At 41.1% G+C, this 11,537-nt stretch overlaps 1 protein-coding gene across 5 annotated transcripts in view; it reads left to right on the plus strand.

The window, feature by feature from the left end:
* Positions 1-11,190, plus strand: part of AK4 (adenylate kinase 4) — a 74,653-nt gene extending 63,463 nt beyond the window's left edge. For all 5 annotated transcript variants that reach the window (XM_039233451.1, XM_039233454.1, XM_039233452.1 and 2 more), the window contains 3 exons: positions 4,340-4,512; positions 7,825-7,943; positions 9,582-11,190. In XM_039233451.1, the coding sequence (XP_039089382.1) occupies positions 4,340-4,512; positions 7,825-7,943; positions 9,582-9,696 (407 nt within the window). In that variant the 3' untranslated portion in view covers positions 9,697-11,190. The remainder of the gene's footprint in view (positions 1-4,339; positions 4,513-7,824; positions 7,944-9,581) is intronic.
* The last annotated feature ends 347 nt before the right edge of the window (positions 11,191-11,537 follow it).

The following is an 11,537-nucleotide window of genomic DNA, read 5'->3' on the forward strand; positions in this document are numbered from 1 at the left end:
GTGGGGGAAAGGGAGAGAGGCAAACCATGAGAGACCCTTGAATGCTGAGAACAAACTGAGGACTGATGGATGTGGGGGGGAGGGGGAGATGGGCATGGAGGAGGGCACTTGTGGGGATGAGCACTGGGTGTTATATGGAAACCAACTTGACAATAAACTATTTGTAATAAGTAAATTAAATAAATAAAAACCTATCTAACATTTGCAGAAAAATTTAAAAAAATTTTTTAAATTAAAAAAAAAAAAACCTAAGTCCTGCTCCTGCTCCTGCTCCTAGAAGTTCCATTCTAGGAAGAATGGTATGGAATCTAAGCACCCATAAGCTCTCCCCCACCCCCTTTAAGTCCTCCCTGATAATATTGATGTGCCCCATCAGATGGAGGACCCTTAAAGTTATGGAATGACTTATTTCTCGTGTTGGTAGTTCCAAACCATAAACATGGTTGCATTCCAACATTAACATCTTAAAATATAACTCCTACTAAATTTTAGCTTTTGTCATAGGCTTCTGTATTTTCCATGGTTCTTTCAACTTCAACCCAATTTGAGAATGGGAGGTTATGATAGGAGCCACTGTCTTAACAGAAGACCTCTAAGCCACAAGAATTAATAATTCTCTGGTCATTTGTGGGTCTGGATGTGAAAGCCCTGAAGGTAGACACTACCTAACATTTTCTAAATCTATTCCTTCTGAGTTCAATTTGGTATACAGTTGCATTTTCCACCCATTCCTCCAGAGGGCACCAGAGTTCAGAAACAGTTGTGGGGGAGTTGAGAGTTGCCTCTACCCTTTAGACTAGAAACTTTAGCCAGTAGGATTTGAGGTTTTATTTGTTGGAGGAGCTGTTATATTCTCTTTCAGAGCTTCCTGTTCTTTTCTGCCACTTTACTCAGCTTCCATCTTTTATCCAAAGGATAAAGAACAGTATTTTCTTATCAGGGTAGTGGCTACTGATGCTGAGAACCCCAGTACGGAGACTGAGGCTGAGAACTCGGCAGAGGAGTGATCTCTAAAATTCTTTGTGCACACTCCGCAGTAGAAACATTTTACTTTATATCTTCAGTATATGGATATGTGTGAATTATGTGCACATACAATTTTATTACCATATACCTTATAAAAGGTACCCTCCAAACTAGACGCTGAGAAACAGTAAGCAAAACAGTGCAACAGAGGCTCTGTTTTCTTTCCATACTCTAGCGAGGGTCCCTTTGGAAGCCACTGATTTAGAAAGTGGCTTTTGCTTGAGAAGGGATTTGGGGAAAGCATAGAGATTGATCTTGGGGTTGTTTTGGCTGCAGTCATCTAACTCCAGTTGCCAGTTTGAAAAAAAAATTTTTAATGTTTATTTATTTTTGAGAGACAGACAGACAGACATAACACGAGCAGGGGAGGGGCAGAGAGAGGGAGGCTTCAGACTCCTGAGCTGTCAGCATAAAGCCCGACGTGGGGCTCGAACCCATGAATTGTGACATCATGACCTGAGTCAAAGTTGGATGCTTAACTGACTGAGCCACTCAAGTGCCCCTCCAGTTGTCAATTTGAAGAAGAGTGGGTTCTGTAGAGAAAGCTAGGACCTGGCAGTCAGTGAGAGAGTGCCAGGGGAAGGCTCCTGGGGAAGGCTCACTGCCCTCACTTTGCTGGACTTTAAGTTTAGAATGTCCCAGGCACAGTGCCAGAGAATAACAAAGAGAGTAAGACATATCTTAAATCCCATTTCAGGAAACCCATCATCTAAAGCAGACTGTGATGCACAGTGTAGGGGAAGTTAGGCTAAAGTTGACGAATAAACTTAGTCTGGGACTCCAGGAGAGTTCTCTCTGCTGCGTCCCCAGTCTGACCTACAGTGAGCTGTTGGAGAGAGGGAGGCGGAAAAAAGGATCTGGTTGAGGGTGTGTGTAGTATTCAATAAGGAATTTGGTGGAAAAGATATGGGAGGCGTGGTTTTATCTGGACTCTTCTGAGACTCCTTGCCTACCACCCAACCTATGTAGCCATAGATTGAATTGAGCCATGAGGGCCCATATGGGCCAAGTCTTGCTCCTTGGTGACCCAGAGAGTATCACATTATCATCTGCCTGGTAGTTATCACATATTTGAAGCTCCAGGATACATCTAGGTGCTGTGAAGCCCCAATTCTAAAATTAAGTTTCTTTTGAACTTAATAATCAAAAGAAAGGTTGCTTAATAAATGGATATGCAAGCAGTCAAACCATTCCATAATAGAAAGAAAAAATTATATATTGAGTTTACAGAGCTTGACAGAGTCGTATAATTTCACAGAGTTAAATTGGGATTTTAAAGTAAGACAAGTGGTCAAATAAGTATGGCCACAGAACAGAAGACTAGAAGACAGCTACCCTAGTGTTAAGTGGAAATGTTTGCCCATGTATGCCAGGCATTGCTCTCTTCCAGTGTTAAGGCCAAGTATCCATAATGTGCTTGGCCTTAGGCAGATATAGTTTGACCTTTCATTTTCCAAAATGTCAAGTAATCATAATTTGGTCTAACAAATTATATTGAGATTTGAAAAAAAAATCTACTTAGCAGCTTGTTATCTAAGGGCAGTATTTTGTTTCCATTTTGAAAGCACTGTCTGCTCAATTAAAAAAAAATTAGAAACTAGAAGGATATAAAGGAATTCCCCCATCTTCCACCACAAAGAAAGCCACTGTGAACGTACTAGCATAATTTCCCATGTGTGGGAACCTTTTTTGTGAAGAGGATGTTTAGCTGGAGAGTCACTGTGGGAGGAGGGAGACAATGCAGGTGGCTGGGCTGTTGGCCCAGGCAACACCTGGGCTACAAGGTTAGAAATACCTATTTCTAGGGACGCTGGTGGCTCAGTTGGTTAAGCATCCAACTTCAGCTCAGGCCATGATCTCCCTGCTCGTGGGTTCGAGCCCCACGTTAGGCTCTGTGCTGACAGCGTGGAGCCTGGAGCCTCTTTCAGATTTTGTGTCCCTCTCTCTCTCTGACCTTCCCACACTCATGCTCTGTTTCTCTCTCTCAAAAAAAAAAATAAATGTAAAAGAAAAATTAGAAGTAACATATTTCTCTGTTGAAGCCAGTCCGAATGCATGATGGGTCATGGAGAAAAGCACACAAGAATGTGAAAGCAGGGGTGCCTGGGGGCTCAGTTGGCTAAGTGTCCGACTTCGGCTCAGGTCATGAATTCACACAGTTCGTGGGTTTGAGCCCCACATCGGGCTTTGTGCTGACAGCTAGGAGCCTGGAGCCTGCTTTGGACTCTATGTCTCCCTCTCTCTCTCTCCCTCCCTCACTCTCTCAAAAATAAATAAAAATTTTTAAAAAAAATGTGAAAGCAGTTTCTTCTGGGAACCTGTGATTACCTGGGGTTAGCCATGTGATAGCCAGTGAACTGAGATATGCCCTGCAAGATAAGCTTTTTCCTACCTCTGTTTGGACTTGCTTTTTCTTTCCCTATCATAAAAATAGAGTTGAACACATGCCCCAGGTTTGGTGCTCTTTATTCTTGTATCTTTTTGGAAGAGATGTAACTCCATCTTCTGTAATAAACAACCTTCTGTAATAAACAACATCACAAGTTGGATACTGCGGGGGCCATTGGATAATTTTCCTTATTGGAAAAATTAGAAAGTAAGCTCCAAGGGAAGCCTAGAACAAACTATCTCTAGTGAAAGTCCAGTTTCTTTTGTTTTCCACTGCAGAGCAGCCCTTTTATCAAATATAACAAGAGCAAAAATTAAAAGAAAACCACAAATTCAAGCATAAATTTTAGATTTAGTAGGCTTAAAATTACTGTGGAATTGCTATAACATTCCTAAATGCTTTTTCTCATTTCTGTGGTTATTGTATTAGATTGCAGACCACATGTTGAGTTTTGTAAGATGTAAGGAATGGATAAAAAATACATATACATGTATATATAATTTTGGAAATAGCCTAAGAGTAATATACTTATCAGCTGTTAAAGCTATCAAAGGACACAAATATAATTTTGTCGCTTCACTTCTTTAACAGAAGAGGAAATGGAGGTGATATAACTCGCCTAGGGTTACGTGAGTAGTTAAGAGCAAAGCTAGGACTGGTCTAATGATTTTTAGTTTAGTGTACTCTCCACTTGTATCATGTGACTCCTTAATCTTTCAGTGTCCCAAATGCCAAAACTGGGTTTTAAAGTAGCCTCTTTTCTTCTACTATTAAATTTAAGGAGGTAGACATAAATCCCTGATGAAAGCTTCATTCTGGGTGGCATATGTATAGACTTGATTATTCTGTCATTGAAAATATTCCATTGACTCACTGGAATTGGGAAATGTCTTGCATTTGATATGTTTTGTTTTTGGCATTTAGGTTTTCCTAGGACGTTAGTTCAAGCTGAAGCCCTGGACAGAATCTGTGAGCTGGATCTAGTGATCACTCTGAACATTCCATTCGAAACACTCAAAGACCGTCTCAGCCGACGTTGGATTCACCCTCCCAGTGGAAGGGTGTATAACCTGGATTTCAATCCACCTCATGTGCACGTAAGACTATACAGAGCCCTTTGAGAGACTGACAAGAGGCACAACATTTCAGCCGTAAAGTATAGGAAGGATATGAATAGATGATTCAAAAAAGAGCAGATCTGTGTGGCCAAATGTATTTGAAATTTCTCATTCACTAGTGGTCAAGGAGTGCAAATTCAAGTTTATAACATCTGTTGCTGGTGGGGATCAGAGAAAAATGGTATTCTCATCTTTATTAGGCATGTGAAGTATTTGTAGTCTTTTTAAAAAGCAATCTAGCATTGTACATTAAAATTTTTAGGGGCGTCTGGGTAGCTCAGTCGGTTAAGCGTCCAGCTTCGGCTCAGGTCATAATCTCAACAGTTCGTGGGTTCGAGCCCCGTGTCAGGCTCTGTGCTGACAGCTAGCTCAAAGCCTGGAGCCTGCTTCAGATTCTGTGTCTCCCTCTCTCTCTGACCCTCCCCTGCTCATGCTGTCTCTCTCTCTCTCTCTCTCTCTCTCTCTCTCTCTCTCTCAAAAGTAAATAAAAAACATTAAGTAAAATTTAAAAAAAATTTTAAATACATATTTCATTCAACCCACCACTGGGAGCATAGGTTATGGAAATGAAAGCACTAACAGGTAAGATCATGTATACAATTATGCTTATTCTAGTGTTGATTTTAGGGAAAAACAAAACAAAATCTGAAAACAAAAATGATGCTCATTTGCAGCAGATGATAAAAGGAATTAGAGAATATCTACAGTTGGAATGCCATGTAGTCAGTAAAAGGAAAGACTTCGTGCTATAGTCTTTGACCTGAAGAAACATTTCCTCCAGGTATTACTGAATATGAAAAGCAAATAGCACAATAATTCCGTTTTTGTAAAAAGTGACTGTCTTTCTTTACACATATCTGTTTGTGTGTGTGTGTGTGTTTATATGTGCTCTCTGGCTTCATAAGAACAGGGATAAATGGTTAGCCCTGGGTCTGAATGCAGAACTGGGGTCAGAGTGGGCAGGGTCATGGGATTGATGGGAGTAAGGGTGTAAAGGGGGAAGACTAGAGGAATAACAAGTTCAAAAGAATAACGTTTATATAAAATAAGCATAGATAAAGGTATATGTTTAAAGAAACTTTTATTTTTTTAAATGTTATTTGTTTTATTTTTTGAGAGAGCGTGTGTGCAGTGGGGAAGGGGCAGAGAGAGAGACGGAGAGACAGAATCCCAAGCTGGCTCCATGCAGTCAGTGTGGAGCCCCAGGCAGGGCTCGAGCTCATCAACTGTGAGATCATGACCTGAGCCAAATCAAGGGTCAAACACTTAACTGACTGAGCCACTTGGGGCCCCAAGAAACTTTTTAAATTAACGAATTCATTTAAAAGAATTATTGTTCTTTCTGGTAAAGATATGAATTAGTTCAATTTGATTCTTAACTCCAATTATTGGGAGGTAGATCATATTATTTGTAATCCTCCAAATGTGAAAGAGGTGACAGTTGTATCTTATTGAATAAATGTTTATGGAATAGGTAGACCTGAATATCGATAGTCAATAATTACAACAGAAAACCAGCTTCAAGAGGGTAAGGATGCCATCCTAGCTCCTGAGTACCATAGATTTGAGAAAGTTCCAGGGAGTCCTGTTCATTTGGGCTAAGCACTAGTTGCCTTCTGAAGTCTTTTTTAAGTTTATTTATTTTTGAAAGACAGAGCATGAGTGGGGGAGGGGCAGAGAGAGAGGGAGACACAAGAATTCGAAGCAGGATCCAGGGTCCGAACTGTCAGCACAGAGCTCGACTCGGGGCTCGAACCCACGAACCGTGAGATCATGACCTGAGCCGAAGTTGGTGCTTAACCAACTGAGCCGGCCAGGTACCCCAGAAGTCTTTTTAAAAATATAATAAATACTTCTGGAATTCCTTTATTAAGTCCCTTCTTTCTTTCTCAAGAAACTAGTAGAGGGGACAAAATGGAGGGGAAAAAGAGGGTTCTGAATATGCACTGAAGTCTAACACAGATGTTTCACATTTTAGTTCCGTCTCGCCCTGCTGAAGCAGGTTGTCTTAAAATTTGAGAATTTTTAATACTAAGTTACTTTCCAAAGAATAGATATAAAAGAACGCCCACAGTTATTACAGTGCTGCTCCTGAAATCAGCAGTGAAAGTGCTAGTCTGGGCCACCTCTATCAGCCACTGTGGCCAGGTTCCCCTGGAAGACGGGATGCTATCACCCCAACATCATTCTGCTCTGTCTAGAAGCAGTTGTTCTATTTACTAGTGCTCTGAGGTCCTGGAAATGACTTCTGAGCTTTGCAGTCATAAGTAAAGTCAAGGAGATGAAAGTAGAGGTGATGTACAGCCTTCTCCCACCCCCATCTCCCCTGTTGTGTCAGGGTAACAGCCATGGAATACACATGTGATATTATGGGGCTCACCAGTAAATCATAAGCATAAATTATGTACCCAAGGCCCTGAGCTGTAATGGAATTTTAGTGTGTTTCAAATTTATAGCTGGTTTCTGATTATCCAGTTGAGTTGCCTGAACCTTTTGGTTGTGCTCTAGCCTGCTTTTGACAGATTTATTTCTTGTGACTATCTCCCCTGGTGGGTAATAGCCATGGACACGGGAGGCAAGATCCTCGTATGTGCACGTTGCCATTTTTAAGTAGATATGTTTCCTGAGAAGGTTAAAATATGTCAAAAGTCAGGTTCTTAGAATTGCATCTTTTCAGTTCTCAGAATGTTTGTTCTTGATTATCATAGGTATATGATTCATGCATACTTTAATCTATCTTTAGGTAAGTCATTATGTGATCTAGTAAAATAGCCTGAGTAAGATTAATCTCAGAAAAGGTTTTGAAAGCTAGCACAGGTAGGAGAGAGATACCTTCTCCTAGATCAGTGTTTTCCTAAGTAAACAAGTTGGTTCTTTGAAATGACTTATTTTCCTTATTAACAACTCAAACTTTAGAAAGCAAGGAAGTTTCAGGAATATTTAGAGGCCAGAGTGACAGTGTCTAAAGGTTGTTTATTGTTGGGGGAGGCAGCAGGGAGTTTTAAATTATAAATTGAAAACATCATTTATCAATAGCACTGTAACATATTCGGAAAGATCTGAGAAGTTAATAAAGACTTCATGTCAGCTCTCAATGAGATAAGGTTAACATACTGTTAAGAGTGTGTTTTCTTTTTTTCAACTACTTTCACTATTACCATTGTCATCAGGCCTAATTCATTGTGTGAGAGGAGTTGAAGGTGAATACAATGGGTTTTGCACAGGAAAGTTTTTCATCTATGGAATGGCCCAGCTGTTGGCCATATTAACTGGTTTCTCTGGTGTTTGTAGGGGATTGATGACGTCACTGGTGAACCATTAATCCAGCAGGAGGATGATAAACCTGAAGCAGTTGCTGCCCGGCTGAGACAGTACAAGGATGTGGCAAAGCCAGTCATTGAATTATACAAGTGAGTGTGCGTCAGCATTTTCATGGTGGACAGCCGGTTAAAACAGTGTGGTGCCCGTTGGGAACGATGCTGGGCTGAGATGCAGTAGTGTTTCTTCAAGCGAGATAAACTCTAAATACCAAGTTCCTCCCTGAAGGTCAGGTGAAATGTTGGGGGTTGTACGTGGGAGATGTCTTCCAGTTCTTTTATGCTGAGATTCTTGTAATACAAGAACCGAAACCTGATCCTCTCTGTCTGGTTGTAAGATTACATCTAGAGTTATTTTCATCTTTCTTTTTAAGGAGCTAAAATAATGGTTTATATTTTGACACTCCCACATGTAAATATCTCATTTGGAAGATTAGAAGGGACCCTTTGACTAGCTATGTCTAGGAGGGAATTTAACCCAAAAACAAGCTAAAACTATAAGCTACGGATGGCAAATTTAGATGGCTCCAGGGGGCAGGCAGGCATTGGAAATGAGTGTCAAACCTGGTGAGGGCTGTGTTAACCTGGGCAGGTGAGTGACAGTTGAAGCGGACAGCTGCTATGTGGCATCACCCAGTGATTACCATAGGGGCACTCAGGCCCAGAGTGGCTAGTGCCCATTGATTCTCACGAGAAGCAGAAATCTGGCTCTGTGTGTATATGGGGGGGAAATCCCAAGTTTTAAAAGTAGTCACAACAAGTAACATTTTTAACAGCATGCAAACCAAACAAAACCCATTTGCAGACAGCTGTCTACAACTTCCGCTGTAAATCAATTTCTGACCTTTTAGCTCCCGAATAATCTAGCAGGCCTTCAGATCAGAAGTTCCTGATCATGTGATTATGATCCATCATGTGTTTTATGATCTGTTGTAAGTAATAAGGGTTTTATAGTACCAAAGGTTATCAGTGATCTGTTTTTTGAAAGTATGTACTGAGGCAAACTTGGTGTTGTCCATATAATGTTATTCTTGGATGTTTTTCTTTTGTTGTTGTTTTTTGTTTGTTTGTTTCTTGTTTTTTTTTTTTTTTTAAAGAACACGCGAGCCACAGAGAGGGGCAGAAGGAAAGAGAGAATGTTAAGCAGGCTGCATGCTCAGTATGGAGCCTGTCACGGGGCTCATTCTTACAACCCTGGGGTCATGACTTGAGCCGAAATCAAGAGTTGGATGCTTAACTGACTGAGCCACCCAGGCGCCCTTCTTTGATATGTTTTAAACAGGAGAAGAGGTGGCATCATGCCAAGCATGCCAGAATGTAGAAGCTGTGTCCTTATTTAGGTATCCCTAAGTGGGGGTGTTGATACATTTGAGGGAGCTGCTTTGGCACTTACAGTGTATGTGGTAGGCCATGAGATCATGCTTGCTTTATACCCTAGACCTTCACCTGCCCTAATATCATGTTGAAAAGAAACCTAAGGGGCTCCTGGGTGGCTCAGTCAGTTATGCATCTGACTTGGACTTCGGCTCAGGTCATGATCTTGCAGTTTGTGAGTTTGGGCCCCACATTGGGCTTGCTATTGTCAGTGTGGAGCCCACTTTACATCCTCTGTCTTCCCTCTCTCTGCCCCTCCCCTGCATGTTCTCTCTCTCTCTCTCTCAAAAATAAACATTTAAAAAAAAAAAAAAAGTGAACCTAAAATGCCTTCATGTGTCGGATTTTGTATTTCAGGAGCCGAGGAGTACTTCACCAATTTTCTGGGACGGAGACTAACAAAATCTGGCCCTATGTTTACACGCTTTTCTCGAACAAGATCACACCTATTCAGTCCAAAGAAGCATACTGAGCCTGCCCAGTGAAGAACCAGGAAGATGTCATTCATTCAGTTGTATGTGTAGTACTGATGCCGTGTCCAAATTAGAAGCTAGCAGGGATAGCTTGCAGCGTCTTTTCTAGTCTAAATGGTGGACTGAAATGAAAACAAATGAGTAGAAAGAGTTCATGAAGAGGCTCTTCTCTGCCTTTCTAAAGAAGGGTCACCCACACATGTCAAAGATGTCTGCACGTCTCAAGCCCTTCACAAGAAGCAAGTACAGACTGGATTTCAAATGGTGTATAATCCAAAGTCTAGCTGAGTTCTGACCATCACGTTGTTGCCATAGTAGCCTTTTCACACGTGATTGTGTTGGCCTCTGGTTCTCCCTGTCCCCCAAAGCCTGTGAACCACAGCACCAGGTGGCCTGAGAATGTGCAGGGCAGTAGCCCCGGCCTTGTCCCAAGTTCTCTGGTATGTGCCCTTCCTGGTGACTGTGCGATTGAAGCCAATTGCTCTTTATGGTCGCTTCTTTGGCCCTGAGTGACTGTCCACAATTTGCTTTTTTCTGTTTGGAGTGATACCTTTTTCTGCAACCATGTTCTGTAGAATCTCTCCTTTTCAGACATCCTGGAATGAAAGGATTTGGCTTCTGCTATTTTTATTAGACTGTATTTTGGTACATCTGCTTTCTCCCTTCCTAGGCTATGAAGTAATACAGATAGTTACTGCTTTTATCTCTCAGATTCCTTTCTAAGAGCCAAGAGCGAGAGGAGGGTGTCCAATTGCTTCTTGTACCAGGAACTGAGCTCTGCAGAGGGTCTACTTATGCTGCTGGGCTGACCTTCATGGGTTGACACTGCTCTTTTCTTTTATTGTGAAAAAATAAAATCCTCAAAGTCTTTGGGAGTCTTCAAAAAAGTGAGAGATACTACATAAATGTTAAAGGATCATATCTTGTGTATAGAAGTAATAAGACCATATGGAATTACTGCACTAAAAGAATAGTTTAGCTTTTTATTCAAGACAAAAAAAATGTATTTTGAAATGCTGCTAAATATTAATGCTGACAGTGTTTTTCTCCTGTGAGTGACCCAAACATATTATAAATAGTTGGTAAAGGGAATGGAGCCTGTGGGTTAAGGAAAATGTTGCACTAGCTGTCCCCAGACTGAGTATGACAGCTTTATGATTATGGGAAAACAAATTTAAAATTTTTTAATCTATTCCAAAGATGCTTTCTGTGGGGTGGCCATTAAGTCTAGAAATATAGATGATACAATTTTGTCATTCTTTGTAATGTAATATCAGTAAACCGCTTATTAAAGATTTGCCTGGTTTCCAGACTTGGTGGCCACCTAATGTAATTCTTGCTCTCCTCTGGGAAGGACAATGAAATTTATTCCTGTTGCCTTAAAAATAAATACCCCTCTTCATGCATCGTGATTGTCCCTAAGGAGAGTCCTTTGCTATTCCTGGGAGTGACTTCTGTCTAACCCTTCATACTGAGGAGAAGGGAAAAAAAAACAAAACAAAAGCCTATTTCAGCAAGCTTCTGGTGTTGCAATGCATTATTTATTTTCTGAAGATGTCCTGGAGAATCTCCAGTCAATTCCCTGGCAGATGTGTTCTGTATGGTAATGATTGCATCTTCCGTACAAATGCTGCCCCGCTCACGCCAGTTCCCTCCTTTATACCTTCGTGTGAATGTTCTTTAACTGCCGTAGTAGAAACATAGACTGGTCTCCTCATTCTCTGAATCAACATGTTACTTTTTGGGTTTATGCAATGGAGATGCCCAGGTAGGTCTATGAAACATCAGTGCGTGATCTGGACTTCTAGTGCTTTAGAAGAGCCATGTTTGAATGCCAGTT

This window comes from Hyaena hyaena, unplaced genomic scaffold, assembly GCF_003009895.1.
Source record: "Hyaena hyaena isolate Hyena2069 unplaced genomic scaffold, ASM300989v1 scaffold_75, whole genome shotgun sequence".
Taxonomy (NCBI): Eukaryota; Metazoa; Chordata; class Mammalia; order Carnivora; family Hyaenidae; genus Hyaena; species Hyaena hyaena.